The 25,645-nt window shown below is 42.5% G+C and overlaps 3 protein-coding genes across 3 annotated transcripts; all 3 read right to left on the reverse strand.

Annotated features, from left to right (window-relative positions):
- Positions 1–1,829: 1,829 nt before the first annotated feature.
- On the reverse strand, positions 1,830–8,120 carry rnf4 (ring finger protein 4). The gene is made up of 8 exons (XM_083785318.1): positions 8,064–8,120; positions 7,296–7,327; positions 6,850–7,012; positions 6,133–6,212; positions 5,745–5,757; positions 5,382–5,466; positions 4,566–4,617; positions 1,830–3,218 (listed from the first exon to the last, which is right to left on the reverse strand). Exons 2-8 carry the CDS (start codon positions 7,302–7,304, stop codon positions 3,069–3,071), a joined length of 552 nt encoding a protein of 183 aa, XP_083641444.1. The 5' UTR covers positions 7,305–7,327; positions 8,064–8,120; the 3' UTR covers positions 1,830–3,068.
- Positions 8,121–10,645: 2,525 nt separating this feature from the next.
- On the reverse strand, positions 10,646–11,704 carry LOC310873383 (serine/threonine-protein kinase 35-like; the record flags this gene model as incomplete). The annotated part of the gene is made up of 1 exon (XM_083785752.1): positions 10,646–11,704. The coding sequence occupies one exon, from the start codon at positions 11,702–11,704 to the stop codon at positions 10,646–10,648; it is 1,059 nt and encodes a 352-aa protein (XP_083641878.1).
- Positions 11,705–14,991: 3,287 nt separating this feature from the next.
- Positions 14,992–15,990, reverse strand: LOC310873384 (serine/threonine-protein kinase 35-like; the record flags this gene model as incomplete). Its single annotated transcript, XM_083785753.1, has 1 exon — positions 14,992–15,990. One exon carries the CDS (start codon positions 15,988–15,990, stop codon positions 14,992–14,994), a length of 999 nt encoding a protein of 332 aa, XP_083641879.1.
- Positions 15,991–25,645: the final 9,655 nt, after the last annotated feature.

Raw genomic sequence — 25,645 nt, forward strand, 5'->3', positions numbered from 1 at the left:
AACCTAATACAGTGGTTCTCACAGTGGGGTCCGGGGACCTGCAGGGGTCCTAGAGGAGGTTCCAAGGGGTCCTAAGCTAAATCTCGTAATATTATTGTTTAACCACTTTAGCTGATCTAAGCTCACAATCACAACCCGTTGTGAGCTTGTAGATCAGCTATAAGTAATAATAAACACATTTTGACATCTCTCGGACCATATTATGTTGGTTTGCTAGCACATTTTCTGTGGATCATTCATTTGGGACAAAATTAAAAAAAACTGACATATAGCTTTGGTAATTCAAGTTCAACATTCACTTTTCCAACAGCAGTAGAATAATGTTTAGCTATATCAGAGCTAGATAAAACAAATAAGTGAAAGAACTGGAGAACCCCACCCAGACAAAGAACTGGAGACCCCCACCCAGACAAGCACTTGGAATTGTAGGAGCCGAGGCATAACATTTAGTTTGACTCTGTTCCACAGATACATATTGAGTGAGAGAAACAATGTTGCACATTAAGATAATCATCTGAGTGGGTTTCTCTCTTATGGGGCTTTTTCCATCCATCCATCCATCTTCAACCGCTTATTTATCCGTAGTTGGAGTACATGGGCAACAGCTCCACCAGAGAGCTCCAGACAACATTAGTAACTTCCTACTGGGGTATCCCGAGGCGTTCCAAGGCCAGTGAGTCGATGTAATCCCTCCATCTGCACCGTGGTCTGCCCTAGGGTCTCCTACCCTACCAGTGCGACATGCATCGAGGACCTCCCTAGGGGGAGAGAGAGACCACCCGTCGGAGAAAGGGGCTTTTGGGTAGAGAATAATACTTGGCCATTATTGTCATGTTTCTATCAGAATGTAGGCATTTAACCTTGCCTGGTCACCTCTCTCATACTCTGTCTCATCTCATCTCTCTGTAACATAGTTATTAATGGAAGGAATGTTCTCGTCAGACATTGGACAGGAGGAATGGGGTTGCATTCAAAAACAGCAGATAGCTAGCCTGTACTGTTCACAAGTCAGCAGACCTGCAGTAACACCAATAAAACAGTGTCACATGACATGTCTGCAAGCGTGAGATACACATTATTATAAACACAAAGTACCACACATCCTCCTGGGTAGCAGCAGACTGCTGGGCGAGCGCTGGCTCTTTGGCATGGGGGGGGGGGGGTCAGATCAACATATAGAATGAATTCTGTACTGGCCATATATGGAGTGTGTCTTGAGTGTACAGGGTTTGACGAGGTCAGATCAACATTATGGAATTTCAAGGCCTTAATGTTGGGGCCTGTTGAGTGTGCTGCCGGGCGCAGCTGCACTAATAACTTTGGTCAAAAGGGAGACATCGAAGAACCAAGGGTTTGAGGTCAGATGTAGAGTTGCTGGCCAATATCAGGGATCTCCACTCCATCCCTGATGTCACGTGATGTGACTGACGGAAAATGTTGGAATGGGAGTAAAATGTACAATATTTGCTTCCGAGATGTAGCAGAAGTAAAATTTTGAGGTACATTTTAAGTACAGTACTTCAGACGGGGAACTGCCCATAGATCCGAAGTCCCGTTAGTACGAACATGCATTAAGTGCCACGGATGACAAGACGTCTTGCCTTCCTCTAATCTGGTGTACAGGTGATGACATGCACATTACATGCATAATAGAATTACAAATTATTTCTCTTTATAATGGGAGAATTGGCACTCAGAGCCTAAACTGGTGACCACCAGGTGGCGTTGAAAGAGTTTTAAGGTTGGTGAACATGCACAAACAAACTAACAGATCAAGGATGTTCTAAAGAAAATCACAAAGAGAAAAATAACTTGCTCCCATCATGGTCAACTGTTTATTCAAGTTTCAACCAACAAGGTATTCAGAAAGTTATCTGGTGAGCTTATAAACACAAGGTAAATGACTAAAGTTCAAGATACACAATCTTTATTAAATTTACTCTAAAACAAGTACAATTATTTTAACCACTTGAACTCAAGCATCCATATTTAGGGGAGGGGGGTGGATCTCCACTAAGCATCCAAATTCAGGAAGGGGGGGCGTTAGCCAAAAATAGCTGATCTACAAGCTCACACCTTCTGAGGTTGTAGATTGGCTATTTTTGCTTTAGAAATTTGGCGTTAATGGGAAAAACGTACAGAGCTCAGGTCCAGTTTACTTAAGGGTTAAAGTGGTTAATAAAAAAAAAGACATCCAGTAGACTGGTAGGAGAATAAAACCAATTAGAAAAACAAAACAAAAAGAGTGGAAATAAAATAGCTGCGGACACAATAAATTAAATATAAATACAATTATCTGTCATCTGTATAACATTCTCTAATCTAACAGCAGTCCAAAGTGGCAAGTACAGACTTACCAGCCACAGATGAAATTGACTAAGTTAGTTTTGCATTTTTTATTTTCTCCCAATTTGGTCATTTAACATGCCATTATTCCCCGTCTCCATTGAAACCTGCAGTTTGGTCTTGCAGATGGTGTGATGATCGACCACATGCATCTTGGCTGATACATGTGACATCAGCAGCCAAATTATTTTCACAGGACAGTTATTTCACCGGGAGGATGTAATGCATGCAGACGAACACGCCATCCTTCCCAGTTCCAGTCTCTGTTGAAGATGTGATCCAGTGACCAACCTGTAGGAGTCGCTAATGCAACAATAGAGATTGCCCTCCCCACCCGCCCACGAATACAGCCAATATCCTCTGTGCATAACTGCCGTCCCAGGGTTCCAGAAGGTGACGTCATCGGTTCTGGTACATTTTCCCATAGCTTCGTTAGATTGGCTCTGCAACAGATTCGAACCGGAAACGTGAGAATTTCCGGTTCAAATTTGTTCAGAGACAATCAAACAAATCAAACAATGGGAAAATTAATCATTGGAAAGCCAAGCCAGCTTCATCGTCGAGGATTCAAACCCCAGCTACACAGTGGTGGGCAAAAACTCGACCCCTGCGCCAACTGACGCCCCTCTCAAATGTCCTTTAAAATCTAACACAAACAGGCACGTATGCATGCGTGCACAGTGCACACACACACACACACATACACATACACCGTGTAGTGCTCAGATGTATATGGGGTGGTAATTTCGAGGTGTGAGTTTCTTGCGGCAGGTAGGACAGCTGTGAGAGTGACGCAGTGCATCCCTGAGACACTGACTGCAGAACACATGACCACAGCGAGTAGAAACCACTAGCCTACCGCTGTCTACGATCTGAAAATGAAAGAATTCATATTAATACAGACTATAGGATGACACAGAGTAGACAATACTAGCTTAGTTAACACCCTTTATAATCTGGTAAATAGAATTATTCATATTAACCCATTCTGGGCGGGAACCCATTTTGGTGTTAGCATCATGTCGTGCTTTAGCTATTGAAAAATAGCAGATCTACAAGCTCATAGCGCGCCACCGAGTGGCGCGCTACGAGCTTGTAGGTCTGCTATTTTTTGAAAAATCGAAGAACGACTGACATTTTTAGAATCTGATCTCAGGTCAGAATGGGTTCATCAGACCAGTGTGTGTCCAGTGGAAACCTCGTATGAATCTGATCTCAGGTCAGAATGGGTTAATACACATTAGACGACAGCAAGTAGACACGACTAACCTACCGCTATCTACAAACAGAAATATTCATATTGACACATTCCCTCCCGTTACCATAGGCGGTAACGTGAGGGAATGTGTCAATATGTGCCAGAGAAATAAACAACATAAGCAAAGAAGAGCACTCATCCGGCCAACCCGGAAGTGATTAACTATTATGCATAGCGTGACCTCAAATTAATGTATTATTAAGCTCTAAACATGGTCCTTTATCTCAAGCTGAGCCCTAAAATGCTTCAGATCGCATGCGTGCAGGAGATTTTGGATATTCAATGTAGTCACCATGGGAGCCACCGGAGGCCAACGATGGATTCTAAGAACGGTAAATAAAGTACTATTAATTCTGGATTAAATAACATTAAACAAACCCGAGATTTATCGTGTTGGCAAAGGAGGTTGCTAGCATGAATCCCGAGAAATCGTGGGTCTGGCATAATTTGGTTAACACAACATATGGCCACATTGTGGTGGTCTGACAAGACACTGTTTTGCATGGTGAAACATGTCTCAAAGTCACACTTTTATCACAACAATCAAGCAAAAGGAGATTCTGCCAGTGAAGTTGTCCAACAAATAAACAGTCAAATAAATATTGTACAATTATAGGAGTAGGAGACACGCATGAATATAAAATATCTAAATATTGACAAGCAATTTAAACTGTCTGGGGTGCAATCAAAAGCCAAAGTATATATATATATATATATATATATATATATTATTATTTTTATCCCACGATTTTGTAACGCATTTTTCACCCGTGTCAATTATCTAATGTGAACCTGGGCTCTACACACCCTCCGCCAACCTGGGGAGAGCAACGGACTTGAACTCATGCTCCTTTACACCTGACAGGGGGGAGTTTCCCTGGTTGGACTTAGTAGTAGATATTAAAGGACGCATGAAGTGTTTTAAATCAAATTCCCCTCCAATTATAAAATTGGTTTCTACCTCTGTGTAGGCATCCATACACACAGGACAGCTGACGGTTCCAGGCGTCGCCCTGGAAACAGAACATAAAACATAAGAATGTGTAAGGGGAGGAAATGTTTGAATGACAGAGAAACTCATTGGCTGCAACATTTCCTCCCTCCACGATCAGTCCACTGTGATCCTTACTATTCATAATGTTCTTTTCCATTTCAGATGTTACCTTTTGAATTAAATTGCATTAACAGAGATCAACCAGTAAATTAATCCCGATTATAGCTTACACTTGCCATGTCTATTAACTAATTATATCGCCAAATTAATATTAACCTCAACAATGTATGTCTATTAAAAGCAGCACATCCCTGATTTTTAACTTTATCTTTGTACAATTGGTCCCCAATAGAGCACCGAAGTCGGTAGAGGTCGCAAAGTCCACAGGTAAATCAGGAGCAGTACCATTTTAGCTAGAAACAGACTATCAAATATGACTCAACTGTCATAAATGATACACACACACACACACACGTCCCTGACAATATCGTCAAGACGGTGTCCATAGAGAAAAACGTCCGTGAACACTTTGGAACCAAAGGACTAGCGAGTGACATCAGGACTTCGGCACTCTATAAAGCTCATTATGGCCCGGACCACTGGCCCTGGTGGTCCGGGCACCTAGGCTCCAATGCAGCCCGACAGCATGTTGGAGTCCCGAACCTGTATTACTTTACTATTATTTATTTGACTATTTTTATATATTTCGGAAAAAGTCGCCGATTTAATATTAAGGTTCCCACTCTTCCAGTAGCCCGTTCAACCTTTAGGACTGTCTAATACCTGGTTCTACTGTTTTGTTCTTCATTTGTTTTGTCATCTTCATCACTGCTGACCACGTAACTCTCCGGACTCTTGTTGAGAGAACCTGACAGAACATGAGGAGATAGGAAGAGAGAAAATAAAGGACCACAAAAATATATAGATTCTTCTCCTCCTATTCTTCAGATGCTACCTCATCTGAGTTGCTTTTAGAATATGAACTGAAATCTGAGATTGTACTCATTTACTAGGCTGTAGTAATATCACTGATCTAGGACCTGGTCCTTGTACTCCATACTTCTGGTTGGTTGATTATAATATTTTTGATTTAGTATCTGAAATGAGTAGAAATCTAGAATGCAGTTGAATAAAAATAACACTTACGTTCATCAACCACCTGGACAGACAGAGAGAAAGACAGACATCAAAAGTCAGAAAAGCGGTTTTCCAGAAAGGTTACTTTCAAAATAATGTAATTAAGACTGAATTCTTTAATAAGAATTTCCCCGACACATACAACAAATGACAACATTCTTCACTGGCTCCCAAAGCAACTGATGATAGTGCTCGCCTGATCAGTTCAATTCAGTAGAAAAAAATAACAGTAAACGGATACATGTATTGGTTTGGACGGCAGTCTGCGGGAGGCCCTGGCAACTCCCGGGCCCTAAGCGGCCGCGTTGTTCGCGTATATAGGGTGGGTCAGCACTTTGTGCATGTCCATGGTGCGTCAAGAGAGACAGAGTGAGTGTGTGCGTGTTGTGTATCTCACCACTATAGAGTCATTGTTGGTCAGGTCAACAACAGCTGGGTCAGATCCCTCGCAGGTCAAATCTACTACATCGCCGACACCTACACGTGCAGTGATAATTTTAGTAGTAATACAGATGGCAGTACTAGTAATACAAATAGCAGGAACATCAGTAGTCATGTCCAACTCATCCGTTATTGAAGGCATCTGTGTCATTTATTTGTATTTCTTTGGCTATTGGAAAATAGCAGATATACAAGCTCATATATAGCCCACTAGAGCTTGAAGATCTGCTATTTCTGAATAATCTTGAATATTTTGTGTAAATCCTTGAAGAGCTAGGCCACCCCACCACTTCAGGACATTGTGGTACTGCATCTAAAACGGCTTAATGTCATGGAATGGTTTTTAGAGTGGTGATTTAAGCCTTTAGAAAACCATTAGAAATACGTTTGAGGGACGTAAACAATATGATTTAAGATTAAAAACAGTTTTAAAATGCATGTTGAAGTTCCTTTAATGAAACATTTGCTTCTGGAGGTCTCTGGAGCAAAACCCGTTCAGATGGGGGTTTGTGATTTTGTCACTTTTGTGAAATATGTTTTTTCCAGAAAACAGTTAGGATTTAAAATATTGTTTTTAGAATCGGACTCAGTCTTAAAATCTTAATGTGCTATGGACAGCTCGCCCTGCATTGTCACTCACTTAATACTGTATGGCCCTATAACAAACACTTACTGTTCATGCTGCTGTCCAACACGTCTGCAGCATCGTTGGCTTCTGATGCGTCTGTGTTGGAGTTAGTGGGGCTAGCGTCACTACTAGCAGAGCTAGTATCATCCATCCTGCTTGTCTTCTTGTTACCCTTGGATAGAGTCGTGGACTTTCTCTTCCTCAGACCCTGAAGTAAAAAAATACACCCACCCACACACAGAAATTGGTATCGCATGTGCAAACGCACATACATCTAGCATAGCCCAATAATACCGCTCTATATTATACATTTGTATAAATTGTATATTTGTCTGTCATTAAATGTTTCAATTAATTGAATAAACAGGACCCCAATGCCATATGGTGCTTTCTTGGGTTCAATCCTTTTAGCATTGCATTTGTATTAAACTGTACTCTTGTGTGTTCTTTTTCGCAAACTGTTATTAAAGTATTCAAACTAATTAACTTACACTGCTCATGGTTCCGTCCTGTTGCTCGACAGCTTGGATAGAGACGAGAAAAAACAAAATAAAATGAAGTCTAGTCTGATATTTCACAACAGTAAAACTGTGGATTACTTCCTTGTTGTGTAGATGCAGCATGCCAGTGTATTATTGTTCTAACGTTAGATTTTTTTCCTCATGCACCACTTAAATTGTATTTTAGATAGCATGTTGAATTGAGGCGTTCATTTTTTACCTGGTATCCTAGCTTGTTTTCTCCGCAACCGCAATGTGATCGTTACCTTATTGTAGTTTGTTTACCAGAGTTCATGCGTACTCTGTTTATTCCGATCTCACAAAGTTCCAAGTCACTCTAGACAAAATTCTAAAAAGTGTTGTATTTAGTTAATGCTAACCCACTAGCACTTATTGCTAAGCATGACCGGGTCACCGGTCGTTAGCTTAGCTTATTTTAGGTCCTTTGACAAACATGAACAGCAGGTAACAATTAAACACACCGAGCAGCAGGTAACAATTAAACACACGGAGTTTCCTCCCTCAACACAAATATCTAACAAATGATAGTTAAATATTAACATAACACAACATGCTAAACGGTGGCCATTCTGGCCAAGATTAGAAGTATAGTTCTGTTTCCCACATTAATACATTGAATCAACACCAGTTGGCGTTTATTCCACGAGAAGGAATACAACAAATATACATAGGTGTATACAACGTATAAACATTAACCTTTTCAAATCAATTCAAATTTCAAATGAAAACACAACCTACCGCCGTCAGATTGTGTTTGAGCTTGAGGTAGACTAAAGCAGCGCACGCGCAAACACACTTCTTCTATGGTGTCTGACTGTCTGTGTGTACTTCCGGCTGCTGTTCTTTTTTTTGCGGCAGCAACCGGCAAGGCAGCAGGTGGACAAACATCAAAATTAAACTCTTGTGGATGTGAGTTCAGACTGTCTTACACCAGTGGTTCTATTTGAATTATATTATAACGGAATGATAAGTGATCTTCTTTGGTTTCTTCCTGTAGAACTCATACTCATTGTGTATAAAAGGCCCTTTATATTAAAATTAACTGACAGCATGCAAGATATTAGATGTATAACTATATGAGTTTCACAGAGACAACCAGCATCTTTCCTCTTTCTGTGTTGGATGTGCATACCGGTAAATGACTAAAGATATAGACCTTTTACTGTATTCATTTAAGTTTATAGTCCATAGTTGTTTTGATAAAGATGATGTAGGCTATGTTGTTGGGCCAATTAAGTAACAGACAATCTCTCAAATGTTTGTCACCACCAGACCAGTTAAAGTACTTTTTGGGTTGAATTTAATTGAATAGTAGTGAATACAGCTGTAATCAGGTTAGGGTTAAGTTAGGGTTAGCTCTGGTCCATAGCTCTAATGCTGTTGCATCTAAATGCAACAGCATTAGAGCTATATGGACCAGAGCTAGGTTAACCCTATAGTCTCTTGATGGGTTCTCAGATTGGGTTAACCCATCCCTAACCCTACGGTCCCTACCATTATGGTACTGAAAAAAATCACACCCGTGTGAAATGAGGGGCACTAATATATTAAAACACAAACATTAAACGCCATTAACAATAAAGAGACAATATGACGTAATGAGACACATGACGTAAATGTTCCCTTCATTGTCAATGGTGGCGTTTACAAAACAAACATTGAACTAAACACAAACATTAATATAAAAAAGGCAAATCTCAGATGGAAATAAAAACCACACTTGTGTGAAGTGAGTGGTGCCTTTTATCATGATGATGATGTCCGATGATGTCAAAAACATGACGTAACAGGGGACCTACACACAAAGGCAGACATTGGAGCAGTTATAGCACCGCTCAAGAATTACACCCCAGTGTGAAATGAGCAGTGCCTCACTATTAAAGATTGCCGTGATTTTTTTCCACCCTAAAACATGATCATCAGGTCTTATTGTTATATAAGGAGGTATAATATTTTTTTAAAGTGTACAGTATTTGTTAAAATGTTGTTTTTATGTGGGCATGCCGATCTCCCTTAGAGATAGGGTGAGAAGTTCAGTTACACGAGAGACTCGGAGTAGAACCGCTGCTCCTTCGCCTGGAAAGGAGCCAGTTTAGGTGGTTCGGGCATCTGGTTAGGATGCCTCTCGGGCGTCTCTCTAGGGAGGTCCTCGACGCACGTCCCACTGGGAGGAGACCCCGGGGCAGACCAAGGCGCAGTTGGAGGAAATACATTGACCAACTGGCCGTCTCGCGATCCCCCAGGAGGAAGTCACTAATGTTGCTCTGGAGAGGGAAGTCTGCAGCACTCTGGTGGAGCTGTTGCCCCGCGTCCCGACTACGTTGCCCCGCGACCCGACTACGGATAAGCGGTTGAAGATGGATGCCCACCAGTTCATTAAGTATGCCTGGTGGGTGGTGATCCACAACTGAAGCCGCACCCACAGCTGTAGTTGTATGATAAAGGGGGAGGGGTTAGGCTGATAGTGTGATGTCACTATATTACTGTTTATTTCATTGGCCCGTTTGACTGTCAAGGGTTCAGCCTCCAGGAAGAAACCCTAAATACAAAGTTAATATACCATTGCACATAAAAACGACTCCAGGGTGTCTAATGAAGTACTGTTACCTCATAGACACAAAAACTGGAAAAATACAAAAATGGTGGCGCTCCCTCTTTAAGTATTTGATGATGATTTATGATGAAAAACTACTTTCTGGGTCCTATCTGATTGCATTAAACACTATTAAACTCACTTTGCCTGTGGCTCAATGTGCCATTCACTTTAAGCATGCGCATACCCTCTATATACTTGAAATGCTGATCATGATTAGTCCACTTTCGACTTCACTGGCCTGTGAGATTAGCGGGAACAGCCACACATACAAGATGGTTAGCCCCCTAGATGCCTCGCTGGGCAAAAAAAAGACAAAAGCACACAAAACATGAACGTAAAAACACAATATAGAATAAATAAATGAGGCTTACAGGCCACAGATTTGCAACATCCAATTCAGAAGAAACCTTCCTTTTCTTCTCTCTGCTCTTTGCTGCCATCTTGAATATGCTGCAACACGGGTGTGATCAAGAAAGAACGAAAAGACTATTTGCTGAATTCTGACAGCCCCTGCCTGTCCTGTTAGAATTCAGCATATGGGCACATGGGAACGCTCTGAGTCTAAGAGGAACAAGAGGAACTAAATCAAATCAAAGTTTTACAAATCAATAAACAAACACAAACAAGGGGTCTACTAACGGTGAGCTTCTGGCGTCATATTGATGATTATTTTGCAAACACAAAAGTCCCTTCTCTGATGGGGTGGTTTGAAAGGGGAAGATGGTCATCGTGCATCACATGTCACTATGTCTATCCGCACCTCCAGCTGGAAGGCGTCTGGGCGCTTCTCAGGGTTGACAGCCAGCATGTCCTGGAGAAGCTTCCGCACTCCCTCCGACATGGAGCTCCCGCTCTTCTGAGGGATACGGAGAACCATCTTGGGGTTCTCCAGCAATGCCTTGCCAACCGGCACAATTTCCATGCCCTGCTGTATGTGCGTGCCAAGGAGTTCACGCTTGGAGTCTGGGTCAATGAATGTGATCCGCTCAAGCATAGCCCAGATGATGATGCCCAGGGCAAAGATGTCGGCCTTTGCCGTGTAGTGGCCCCACCACACCTCGGGTGCCATGTAGGAGTCTGAGCCACAGGCCGACGACAGCCAAAAGTTGCTGACGTCAACAGTAGCCCTCTTGTTATTGGCTCTACCTCGTCCTCCGCCTGTCACTGCACACATGTCGCTGTCTTTGTCACTCGAAGCAATATTATTTTTGCAGACCTTACTGAGGCCAAAGTCGGCTAGCTTGAGGACCGGTGAGCCAGACCTCTGTGAAACGAGGATGTTGTCTGGTTTGAGGTCACGGTGAACTATGTTGTTCTTGTGTAAGAAAGCCACGGCACTCGCCAGTTGACGCATGAAGCTTTTGTTGGTGTGGGGACTGGGCTGCCGTGACAAGATATACTGGTTGAGGTCCCCGCCCTCACAGAACTCCATGACGAACCACAGGTAGCATGGCTCCTCAAGGTAACCCAGGATGCGCTCACCTTTGAGTGAGGTCTCCACCAGCCGCCGGTACAGTTTGGAATTTTTATTCCCGTGACTCATCTTCTCGGCCATGTCATTCCTTTGTAACACACATTCCTCAAGTTGGACCACATTTTCATGTTTTTGACGCAGACTCGCCATCGCCCAGAACTCAGCTAGGGCCAGCTCGACCTTTTCGGGAGTGTCACACAGGACCTTTTTAACAGCTACCCGTGCCCCGGTTTGTCGGGTGATAGCTTCGTAAACAACCCCATAGTTTCCCCTGCCAAATTCGCGTAACAAATTGTAACGTGGCGCCATAACAATGGTGTGTTCCAATGGTTTGTTTTTAAGGAAAGTAATGGTGACAGGGTCTTCTTTCATGGGGACATCCGCACTGCCGTTTTCCACCGCATGCTTCAATTCGGCCTCCGAGTTTAGCTTCTTCAACCTATTGACATGAATAATCGATCGGATAGGATAGGATAAGACTTCATTGGCTTTCCTTAGCACCCTTCCCATCTTTCGTCTCCTCCGATTGCAAGTGTTCATGTCTTTTTTGTCATTTTTGTGTGCTGAGGTGTTTTTCTTAGCTTTAACTACTTTCATTCTAACTGAATAGTTTGAACTCCTGATGTTTAGTTTGCTTGCCCTGAACATGAGATCTCTCCACCGTGTTGCCCAAATGTCTGAAAAAAGTGCATGTTCACTGCATATCCTGCAGAATACGATTCTGTCGTACCTGTCGCACAATAAGAAATGGAGAGGTTTGTGAGCCTATATCATTTGTGGTGTAGCGTGACGCCATCAGCCTCGCCCAAATATGTCAACGCTAGTCGTGGGGGTAATATACATCTTTAAATATATTCGGTCACGGGATCTATGGCATGTGTGTTATGTTTGTCACCGATGACCGCTTGGGATGTGTTGTTTCCGAGTGAGAATTCTGTCGGACAACCAGTGTGCAGAACCAACAATCCATGAATATGAATGTATGTATCTGTCGGTCTCTCTCTCTCTCTCTCTCTCTCTCTGTGTGTGTAGGGGGGCGGGGATGTACTGTAGTCATCACCTTACCTGATTGGCCTACCCATCGGCTTCATGGATTGGCCATTCAAGCTTTGCATCACGTTTGTGTTGCTGCAGGCTTATGCAAATTTAAAGTAATTAGTATAGTTTCAATATACAGATTTTTGAGCGGTACTATAGCTGCTCCTAGCCTCGCGTAGCGATACTAATATCACTGCGTGGATATTAGTCTCGTCCCTCTCAGCAATAGATTTTTTCAATCTCAATGTCCCGCCCCATATTCGCATACTGGGCCCTGGTTGGTTATAGCCTGGCTCCAGACGAATCTGGTTGGCTCGTCACCACTTCGGCCGTGAAGTCCTCCCACAATTGATAGTGGCCAGACTTAATCTGCCTGGGGCAATATGCATCGCGAACGCAGATGAAGGCTGGATATGTGAGGCTAAGATGCTCTTAACACTTGAGTATGCATGTGTGTAGCAGCACAAGTCTCTGTCTATTAGTCTATTTCAGTACGAAATAGGTCCATATTGACATCCGAGATGTCATTTGTTCTCAGAACTGCTCCTATATAGGCCATACCTGTCCTGCACCACTACCTTCAACACCTGGGTAGGCACCGCTGACTTCACACCGGGTGTGATTTCTTTTTTTGAGGTGCCCCTATGCACTTATGCATTATGCATTTGTACCACGGAGTGTGAAGATTTGATTGGCTGAGCATGCACAGAATGTGATGATGTATGATGATAAGAATGCCCCTTACTTCACATGAGTGTGATTTTTTTTTCTCGGTTTACCTATGATTCTATAACTTCTATATGCATTTGATGCATTATCTCATGTTTACCTCGCTTATTGTGAATTGCTCTCGAGAAAGAGCGTCTGCTAAATGCCTAAATTGTAATGTAAGTGCTATAAGAAAAACTATTGTGCAAATTAGTCAGACTACTTAGTACATTATACCTGATGGCCAATCTGAGAGAAAATTACTTGATGTGAGTTTTCTCATTTTCCCATCGTCGATGGGAAATTTTAATTCACTAATAAATGTATTATTAATCAATAATTAGTTCAATTGAAACAAGGGCTTCGTTAAGACCTCCGTAATATTATGGTGTGAAAAGTCGGAGCAATTGGTGCAACCAGTGAGGAGCTACGACAGTGTTTCAGACATTCATTCATTCAGACATTGAGTGAATTATAGTTAGATTAGATGTGTCTGTTGAGCAAATCGGCTATTTCTGTCATACACAATTCCCATTGACAATGAATGGACAATTTTACATACCGTTACAAACTGTTGCACAACAACCAGGGGGGAAAAGGCAAACCACAAACATTTTGGGGGGAATGCAATGAATTTTGAGAAAAGTCGAAGTCATGTTGGAGCTATAACAACCCTTGGACCGTGTAGGTAATACATTTCATTTTGCCCTGGATTCCTTGGACCACGATGCAACTCCACATGCCATATACCATTTGTGCCTGACTGCATTTTCTACAAAACACACCTTTTACCAGCCCAACAGATCTTGTCTTATCCCTGGAGTCATATGATTAAAACATAGGCCTATCAGTCATATTTTACGACTGACTCCAAAAGGTTGCGATCTGCCCCAAATCTTTTGCACAGATTGAGCGGGGGCATCTAAACACGGAGCCAACCACAATTCTACTTACACGCATAGAGATAGAGGGCACCACAAATGTTGCATACACATGATGTTTCCCAAATGCAGGCACAAATGCTCTTGTGTGTCATGACACGTGACAATGACGGTCAAACAAGGTTTTCGTACTCCATCGTTTGCCTCTAATTAGATTCACAAAATTGTGTCCGGGGCATAGACTGTAGAAAAATAGGTCCGGGGCCTATATGTTACGAAGGCATCTGACGGGGCCCTGGGTAGGCAACCCAGCCTGGTGGAGATCTGCATTCAGGAGTGCTTGGCTCAGTTCAGGCTGCATGAACAGTACTCGAGCACTCTGTTTCTGCCCCCTCTATATCGTAACTCTCCTATTAGATGGCTCTGCTCCCACCGAGTGGTTGAGAAACTGTTGGACGACCAAAAACACTAGCTGGGGTTCCTGTGGTGTGTTACATTGAAATTGGTGACCTATGAATGCGGTTTAGACGGAAGCAACAGCTGTATCATTTTAAATAGTCTCACACAGGGCCTTGCAAGATGCGGGCTGTAGCGCTTAAAGGGCCACTTTTGCAACCAGATCTTATTTTAATGTTGTTTGGGAGACAAGAAACACTTTCCTGCATGGGGTTTTTATGTGGGTAATATGTCTTTTTAGATATTTTAGTATTTCAGTGTCCATGGGCTCCATGACGTCATGGACACTGGGCTCACTTCCTTCCTGGACTACAATTCCCATAATGCTTTGGTCCACTGCTCCTTGTGGGTAATGGACACTGAAATACTAAAATATCTAAAAGGAAAGTGTTTATTCTCTCCCAAACAAATGGTTGCAAAAGGGGTGAAGTGGCCCTTTAAGCGCCACTAAATTCCATTGTTAATCCGGGCCTGACTGGACGGGAAGAGGGGAGGGGTGGAGCTTGGTGATCATTATAGTTCACAAGTTACCTCGTCCATCCGCACCTTCAGCTGGAAGGCGTCAGGCCTTTCCTGGGGGTTGACAGCCAGCATGTCCTGAAGAAGCCTCCGCCGTCCCTGTGACATGCTCCTGGTCTTCTGAGGGATGTGAATAACTCTATTGGGGTTCTCAAACAGCGCCTTCCCAACGGGCACAATTTCAGCGCCTTGCCGTATGTAGGTGCCAAGGAGTTCACGGTTGGACTCTGGGTCAATGAATGTGGTGCGGTCAATCATAGCCCAGATGATGATGCCCAGGGAAAAGATGTCGGCCTTTGCTGTGTAGTGGCCCTTCCACACCTCGGGTGCCATGTAGAAGTCTGAGCCACAGACGGACGACAGCCAGAAGTTGTTGACATCCACAGCATTCTTGTTGTTGACTGCAATTCTTTTGCCGCCTGGCACTGTGCACTTGTTGCCGTCTCCGCAGCCTGAACTGAGACCTGTGCAGATTTTGCTGAGGCCAAAGTCAGCTACCTTGAGGATCGGTGAGCCGGACTTGTGTGAAATTAGGATGTTGTCTGGTTTGAGGTCACGATGGACAACGTTGTTCTTGTGTAAGAAAGCCACAGCGCTCGTCAGTTGGCGCATTAAGCTATTGTTGGTGCGGGTATTGGACCGCTGTGACAAGATATACTGGTTGAGGTTCCCACCCTCACAGAACTCCATGACAAACCATAGGTGGCATGTTGTCTCACTGTTGAGGACAGTTTGGTAAAGCTTGGTAGTTTTATTCCCATGACTCATCTTCTCGGCCATGTCATTCGTTTGTAACACACATTCCTTAAGCTGGACCACATTTTTGTGTTTCTTTCCCAGGCTCGCCATGACGCAGAACTCGGCCAGGGCCATCTTGATATTTTCAGGGGTGTTGCACTGAACCTTCTTAACGGCTACCCTGGTTCTTCGGGTGATGGCTTCGTAAACAACCCCATAGTTTCCCCTACCGACTTCACACAGCAAACGCGGCATGTCCACGTCCCGCCTCCTGAGGCGAATTATGTCCCTTTTGGATCGAATAGGATAGAGGGCGAGACAGCTTCTCATCTTCCTCGGCCTCCTCCCTTTGCATATATCCATTACTGAAGCTAGTTTGTTTGAACTTGCTGACTTCAAAGTTTTGTTTGGAGTGAACGTGAGGTATCTCGCTGTGATATCAAAATTCTTCAAAATATCAGGTGAGGGTAATTGGCCAACCTTGAAAATATATTAAACTTTTGAATTGTGCCAAAATCCCAAACCTGCCACACAATCAGAATACTTAACAGTCATTCAGCTTTATATTATGTAGAGTGACATCAAATAGGTGTCAACCCTGCCATGGTAATTATTATGCCCATAGTTGTCCAGAACCGCCAAATTGGCCCAGGGTCCATTATACTGTATGGAGCTGGCCTGTGCTGACATCACAACACTCCATATTTGGGCATGCCTGACACAGAACTCCATAAGCTGGCCTGTTCTGACATCACACCACTCCATATTTGGACATGCCTGACACAGAACTCCATAAGCTGGCCTGTTCTGACATCACACCACTCCATATTTGGGCATGCCTGACACAGAACTCCATAAGCTGGCCTGTTCTGACATCACACCACTCCATATTTGGACATGCCTGACACAGAACTCCATAGGAAAAATCATACCCGTGTGAAGTGAGGGGCGCTCTTATCATCGTACATCATCATGCATCATCTCACACCGGCCAATCAGAATGCCTGTTGCCACAAATCTACGTCATATTTGGCGGACATTTCTCCTTTCATTGTCGATGGCAAATCACTCATTCTTGAGATGAGGGACAAAAGTGGAAAAAACATGTCCCACACATAAGAGCCTTATTATTGTTAAAAATAAATAAATTTAATAAAAATAAAAGCACTTGCAAAGTTAAATGTAATACAGTTGTGTATTATTATGCCATTAATTTCATTATAATTGTTTTCATATGCCATCTGAATTAGTTAAAAGCAGGCACTGTACCCAAAAACGCCTGTATTTAGCCTGTCCCCAGCAAGTGGTCATAATTTCAAACTGCTAAAAAAGTGTCTAATACTGTCACAATCACATAAATATACATACTAAATTAAAGTAGATTGTCAACAACATAGCAAACAATATACACAATAATTTTAATTTATATTTTCCATTAGATATCTCATATCAAATGTGTGTCCCACGTCTCCCGTCAACTCCGTCAGGTTTTTTAAAAGTCTTAAATTAATCAGAAAATATTGTCGACAGATTTAGCCTGAAGACTCCTTTTCCAAGACCCGTTTGTATTTGTTGCAACAGTGGAGCACCTGGTCTGACAAGCAGTCAATTGTTTGATATTTTAAACAAACAATGTTGATATCAGGGTGGTCACAGCTTTTACATGTCAACTCCGTCAGGACATTATTATGATCTTTGTTAAGAATTCCAAAATAATGTTTATTATAAAAGTTTAGGGTTAGGTTTAGCTAACAAATGAAGCAAAAACAAAATGGCTACATTGTACTACAGAGGGTTAAGATGAAAACAAATGACATTTTGTCAACTCCGTCAGACGTCAACTCCGTCAGGTTTTGTGTCTGACGGAGTTGACATGTATCTGACGGAGTTGACAAAAGTGTTCCTAAAACAATAAAATTATAGTTTTTGAATAATGGGACGTATTCTAATTTGGCACACAGTTAGAGCATGCCTTAAGGAACATTTTTGGCTATAGGGCCATCACAGATTTGTCTCGTGGTGACCATGGCAGCCATTTTCCAAAATTGCAGCCACCTGATGTTATTTTACAATAACTCAAGTTCTAGACCACCTAGGATCTTGATTCTGGTGACTAAGACTACATTTTCAAGGATGAGGGATACAGTGGTACAATTTAGATTTTCCCTGTGACCATGGCAGCCATATTTCAAAATGGCCGCCACCTGCTGTTATTTTACAATAACTCAAGTTCTACACCATCTAGGATCTTGATTCTGGTGACCAATCATACATTTTCAAGGATGTGGGATACATTGGTACTATTTAGATTTGTCCTGTGACTATGGCAGCCATTGTTTTTCAAAATGGCCGCCACCTGCTGTTATTTTACAATAACTCGAGTTTTAGACCACCTAGGATGTTGATTCTGGCGACTAATAATACATTTTAAAAGATGAGGAATACAGTGGTACTATTTAGATTTGTCCTGTGACCATGGCAGCAATTGTTTTTCAAAATGACCACCAACCTGCTGTTATTTTACCAATAACTCAAGTTTTAGACCACCAAGGATCTTGATTCTGGTGACTAATCATTACATTTTCAAGGATGAACTTTCTCTGGGAGGGGTCAGGGCTTATTTCAGGTGCAGGTTGAGTTGCTACTGACAGGACATTAAAAGGAGGTGGGCTTTCTGGCCTTTGACTTGTCCCTTTCAGGTACAGATGCACAGTTTGACTTCACTGGCCACTGCAGTGTGGCGTTGATCTTGGTGGCCTCCTGCCAGTGTTTCTCCATCCTTCTCATGACCTCTGTGTTCTGGGGCTCTGTTATAGTCAACTTACATTGTCTTGGCTGGAGATTGCTTTCCTGCAGGGTCCAGCCCAGTCTTGTGCAGATGGCTGCTGGCCCACCTGGAGGCCCCAACCTCACTTGTTCGGTTGGTGTGATTAGGTGGGGTGGTCTTCCCCAATCAGGATGAAGGGTTTAACCCTTTCAAATGGCCAAGTGTCTGTATTTAGTTGTGAGGCTAGATACAGGATACGATTTCTCACCCAGCCCCAGGTGACTTGAGGTGAAGGCTCCTTTGATTTGGTAACATTGCTTTGGTTGACATGCTGGGGACACAGAACGACACTGATGCCTTCAGTGTCTGCACATCCTGCCTGATAGTCCTGAAGGCAGATCTTCTGTCTTCAGTCTTTCGCTCACTGTTCACCTCAAGCAGGTCTTCAAGGTGTTTGCCTTTGCACAGGCTATATGGCTAGGACTCGTGCTTCAACCACTCAGAGAACTCCAACATGGTGTTGGTTGCTCCTGGGCCGCAGAGCATTGTGCGGCAGAATTCAGCTCTCATCTCTGGTGGCAGCTTGTTGAGGAGTCGTGCTGTGAGCCGCATCTAAGTTCTGTGTCTCCCTCTGGGCCTAGGGTAGACACTTGCTATTTTCCGTAACACTAATTGGTGGGGCTGTCCAAACTTGTTGTTTAGTTGTCAATCGGGTCTCTGTTGGTGAAGTCGGGTCTTGGTGGTCTAGAAGATGAGTTAGTCAGGGGATATTAATACAATCTGGTAATACATTCCTTATCAAGAATTTTCTTCACCAATGTGTTTGGAAGGGTGTCTACTAACATATCCCACATTGCTTTATATTCAACCACCCTAGGGGAACTTTTGACAGCTGCTGAAAGTTGGGGTACCATCAACAACCTATATAAGGCAAAATGTTCATTATGCTTTAAGTAGCATGTGACATGTCAAACTAGGGAGTTTTCATGATTCTGAATGCATTCCAAACATTAGCTATGCACGAAGAACACTCCTTGGGCTGAAAACGGCCATAGCCGTCATCACAAAATGAGGTCGGCACATTTGGGCAAGTGGATATATGGCCGAATTTAGCCCAAGGGATTTGACCCCTAGTTTGGCCATATAGACTCCCTAGTTTGGCCATAGCCACTTGGTATGGTACCCAACTTTCAGCAGCTGTCAAAAATGTTCAATAGAAACCAATGTGGGATATGTTAGTAGACACGTTTACAAACACATTGGTGAAAAAATTCTTGGTAAGAAATGTATTCACAGATTTAACATTATTCTGATCATATTCCCTGACTAAATTGGTAAAATAATAGCAGGTCCACCATTTTTGAAAATGGCTGCCATTGTCACAGGATAAATCTAAATAGTACAACTGTATTCCTCCTCCTTGAAAATGTAGGATTAGTCACCAGAATCAAGATCCTAGGTGGTGTAGAACTTGAGTTATTGGGAAATAACAGAAAGTTGGTGGCCATTTTGAAAAATGTCTACCATGGTCACAGGACAAATCTAAATAGTACCAATGTATCCCACATCCTTGAAAATGTATGATTAGTCACCAGAATCAAGATCCTAGGTGGTGTAGAACTTGAGTTATTGTAAAATAACAGCAGGTGGCGGCCATTTTGAAAATGGCTGCCATGGTCACAGGGCCAATATAAATAGTACCACTGTATTCCTCATCCTTGAAAATGTGGGATTAGTCACCAGAATCAAGATCCTAGGTGGTCTAGAACCTAAATCAGTTAAACTTGTCAACTCTGTCAGATGTTCGTCAACTCCGTCAGACGTTCGTCCCGTGATGTTCTTGTTAATTTCCAAAGAAATAGAAAATTCGATGTTAAATCTTTTGTGCTTATGTATTGAAACACCAACTGAAATGATACGTAATTATGTTTTTTTTTTTTTTTTACATGGTTTTCATGTTATAATATTGAAAATAAAGGTTGAAATGACGGATTTTAGAAATTGGATATTTCATAATAGTGTGATATTGGAACAAAACAATATTAAAAGAATTGTATTACTTAACTTGATTACTGAAAGCCATTATAAGATAACTGAGGACTTTATTATTGTTGAAATTATCAAATTCAATTAAAAGGGATTTTAGTGTGTCTGACGGAGTTGACAAGAATCAGGTATTAAGTGCATAAATGTCCCATTTTAGAAAGAAATGTTATGCGAAAAACCTGTTCCTTCTCAAGATTGGTAGTTGAGACCTGTGTCTACAAATACATCTATTTGATTTGAATGTATCTTAAAAAAAAAAAAAATCTAGTTTGAAAAAAGTTTTGTCCCTTATCTCAAGAATGGGTGAAATATGAGACGTGTGGGGACAAGATGGCGTACATTTTCCCTTCATTGTGACGTGTGGGGACAAGATGGCGTACATTTTCCCTTCATTGTGACGTGTGGGGACAAGATGGCGTACATTTTCCCTTCATTGTGACGTGTGGGGACAAGATGGCGTACATTTTCCCTTCATTGTCAACGGCATTTAATGTTTGTGTCGCGGACATCTTGTGGGGACAAAAGCTGTAGGAGGGGCTAGCGCCCCTCAATAAAGGGACAGAGATAAACATACAGAAATCTCCATACGTATATGGGCATAAAAGGTGGGTGGAACAGGTATTCTGCATATCCGGTTGTCCAGAACCAGAACAAAAGCCTCATTTGCCATGCTTTGACAAAGAACTCCATATATGGGCATAAAAGGGACACATTAATAACTAGAAAAAGTGCCCTTCTGGGCACAGGTCTCCACCAGGATTCTTCCTCAGCCTAGTGGGAATATGTGTGCACAGTTTCATCGCAATCGGACGCTGCGTTGAGGAGTTGTGGCGATTTGTACAAAGCGGGCTACTCCTGAAAACTGTAGGAGCCAATCGTGGCCAATCAGGATGGAATATGAGAAATCAAACAAACCTGTCTTGATCACATGACTATGGAGATCATGTGTACCGATTTGCGTGAAATTTGGATAAAATCTGAAGGAGTAATATTAGAAAATGTGTTTTACATATGTCGGCCTCCTGGTGGCGCTATAAAGAGCAGATGTGAAAAATTCCAGACAAAGGTTTTTCCGTGGCCTCTAGGGAGTTGGCATACAAAGTTATCCACAGATCCGTGCAGTTAGAGGTAAAAACACTTTTCGGCCAGTTATAGCGCCACCTTGAGGCTGAGTTGAAATTGTTCATGTGGCATTTCGTCCTCGGCCTAGTGGGAATGTGGGTGCACAATTTCACGGAAATCACGCGATGTGTTCATGATTTGCAGCATTTTGTTTGAAACTGAGCACTCCTGTGAACTTTGGAAGCCAATCTTAACCAATCAGGATGGAGTGTGAGAAATCTGAAAGACCGGTTTCGTTGAATGGCTCTAGAGAGACTGTGTACCAATTTGCGTGATGTTTGGACAAAATCTGTAGGTGTACTGTGCAAAAACTTGTTTTGCACAAAGCGGCCTCCTGGTGGCGCTATAACAGGCCGTTCTGGAAAGTTTGGGGCAGAGGTTCATCGTTGGCATCCATGGAGTGTGTGTGCAAAATTTGGCATCGACCGGGTTAACGGTGGCCGAGATTAGCTGCTCACGGACACACGGACGGACGGACGGACACACACACGGACGGACGGAGTGCAAAACATACTCTCCCCCCATGCCTTCGGCCTGGTGGAGACAATAACTGGTTGGGGCATTGCATTTCCGGTTGTCCATAACCAGCCTCTGCCCGAGCTCTGGACCTGATCACCCCTACAGTATATCTCCATATATGGATCTGGCCTGTTCTGACATCACAACACGGGCACCGCTCTAGTGGTACTGAAGTCACAGTACAGCCATCGCAGTGCTGACATCAGGTGACTGACATCATAAACTGGCCTTGAACTACTGAGCATATGCCCATACATGGACATGCCTGACATCACAGTAAGTGGCAAACGAATGATTGAGAAGCTGGGCGGAAAGCAACTGCTGACGAACCACATGTACCATGAGGATCAGCCGGTCCGCTACAATGCCCTGCTGGCTGTGCAGAAACTCATGATTCCACAACTGAGAATATCTGGTCTACTGATCAGCAGCAAGCCTTAAGCCATGGCATCCAGACGCTTAACTCTTCTTGTGTATGATGTGTCTAATCAATGTGCATCATTCATATTGCTGTTTTAATGATCAAACTGTACTGTGTGTTTGTGTAACTAAGACGCCGTCTTAGTTATGATTATGGTTACTGCGCTAAGTGCTCCGACAGTGGGATGGATACAATGGGTATTGCTTACCAGAGGGGCATGAGTCCAACAGGCGTCATTCTCAACATGAAGGTCATGAAATGTGACATGACAGAAGAACAAGAACGCAGATAATACAAGCAGGAAACAGGCTTTCCTCACAGTGTGGCTGGGCTGGCATCTCCCTTGTATAGATGAGGTAAGACGCTGCTCAATGCATCCATGAAGTATTCAGACTATGTCCCAGTTTGAATATAAGGAGCCAGTTGAGGTGGTTTCTATAGATGCCTCCCTTGGAAGATTTCCAGGCACGCCCAGCTGGGAAGAGGCCGGTGGGATTACCTTGGGATCCCACAGTCAGAGGCTGGGTAACGTAAGGGAAAGGGGAAAGTCTGAGGTATTCTCTGCTGGAACTGTTATACCTCTCTGCGCCTCGGTTGACTTTGGATAAGCGGTTTGGATAAAACTAATACATTAAATTCTAATGAGTCGAGACTTGAGACTAATCACTCGTCACTGTTGCACTTTTTTTGGATCCCATGTTTAACTGATTGAGCTGTTCATACCACCTGCGTGTGAACACACCATGCATAATTGTGTCACTGAAAACCACCATCACAATCAAAACCTTCCAAAATTATATTGAAAATAGCCCATGGTCACAACCGTGTGCTCATTGTGAGCTTGATTTGCTATTAAAAATAGACATTTAATGGTATTTATGTTAATCTGTAATCACGATTACATGCCCAAAATTGGTAGCCCAGGGTTTCACTAGAAGTTCGGGGCGGCCCTCACACCGCCGACCCGACTGATATGCCCATATGGAGATCTCTGTCCCGACTGATATGCCCATATGGAGATCTCTGTCCCGACTGATATGCCCATATGGAGATCTCTGTCCCGACTGATATGCCCATATGGAGATCTCTGTCCCGACTGATATGCCCATATGGAGATCTCTGTCCCGACTGATATGCCCATATGGAGATCTCTGTCCCGACTGATATGCCCATATATGGAGATCCCTGTTGTCATCAGTTTATGGGCACGCGCCCTTTTGTGCCCATATATGGATTATGGAGCTGACCTATTTGTATGTGGCTGATGCCATGACGACACAGTAAAACAACAAGATGGCAACCGGAACACTCAAGACAGACGCTCTGAGAAAATAGTGGAAATAGGGGGGGGTGGACAGGAATACCCTCTGTATAGTTATGATTGCGTCATGGTGACATGAGCGTGGTCAAAGGTTCGCCTCCCTTAGGCTAACAAGTCAGTAAAAGGGCAATAGACTAGGAAAAGGACGTGCCTATTGTAAAACTTTACTTATAATACATAAAGGAGTACAGTACAGTTCTGTTCAGTTTAAGAGCATCATATCTGTTTCATCTCTTAAGGACAGGGGGTCAGAAGTCATGAGACCTATTGGCATTATCATCACAAACACAAAACATAGCAATATGAAAGACATGATTGATTAATACAAAAACTATGCAACAGAAGCTACATCTATCTCCTCATATGTCAAAAACAATGTCAAGCAAGCAATAATATAATGTAAAATGGTAGTGCTTGAAAGTGTTTGCTTGCTATAAGGGACTGAGACGCCTTTTTCACAGCAATTGTATAACCTAATATATATAAAAATGGGCACACACAAAAAAAGACGTTTTCCCCAAATCTATCCAAAAAGGCAGTACATTCTTCTCATGGCAGTCTGTTTACTAACGATACTGTTCATTTTGCCAAGAAATAAAAATAAATGTTCAGTCCCAAAACTGTGGCTAATTACAGAAACAACGGAGCAAATCTGTCTCATTACAGAAACAACGGAGCAAATCTGTCTCACCTGTCTGAATTTTAAAGGACATTACCTACAGAATCAACAATTTGACCATTTGATAAATGACATTCTTTCATTGTTTCTATAAAACCATGTACATTTCAATTAAAAACAAAGAAACAGATAGTGTGAACAGTGAGTAGGAAAATAATGTCCTGATTACAGCTGAATTCCAAATTTTAAATGACTTTCTCGCCAGACACTTTAATGAAAAAGGACACCACAAAACATCAGCTTTGCCATCCGAGTTTAAAATGTCAAACCGTTTGCCAAAAGCACAGTGAAATTTTAAATGCCAGAAAAATGCCACGTAAGTTTAAAAAAAGAAGAAAAAACTAAAAAAAAAAAAGAAAAAAGAAAACCCAAACCACAAAGAAATATTCAGTACGAGTCATGATGTCAACTGAACAGAAGGTAACTGAATTCATGTTCACAGTCTTAGTGTGAGAACCAGCCACTGATCCAGAAGCTGCCTAACCAAACAACATTATTATTATTACACAGTAAAATCTTCAGTGTTCATTTAACCATTTGTAAATCCGAGTGTACAAATGTAACCATTCGGTTACATATATCGACACTCTCTCGGTTAATTTAACTATTTATACTCTGTTGCACACCAGTGTCGCGAGACTAAAATAGCTGATCTACAAACTCGGAAATATATTTCAATACCTTCGCGTTTAATGACAGGCCCCAAATAGTGACGCCAGGTTGAATGTGGTTCACTCCGAGGACTTCACTGTGTATAATACTTGGCTTGTGTTCATTCCAGTAACTAACATTAAACATAAGAGATGTGAGCAAATGGTCATCTCAGACAGAGCTGTCTGGGGACTAAAGGAATTACAGCACAACACTCAAATTCATAAGTATAAAACTCTACTTCATAAAACTCTAAAGAGGACTTATGCCATAAGTCAAAATGTGACCTGTATTGCTTGATTATTTACCAGATATGTACATTGAAACCATTCAACATAACGATATATCACTCAAATTTGACCAGGTGGTGCAAGGGTGTTGTCG

The sequence above is a fragment of the Protomyctophum parallelum genome (assembly GCF_964188405.1).
Source record: "Protomyctophum parallelum genome assembly, chromosome: 16".
NCBI classification, from domain to species: domain Eukaryota; kingdom Metazoa; phylum Chordata; class Actinopteri; order Myctophiformes; family Myctophidae; genus Protomyctophum; species Protomyctophum parallelum.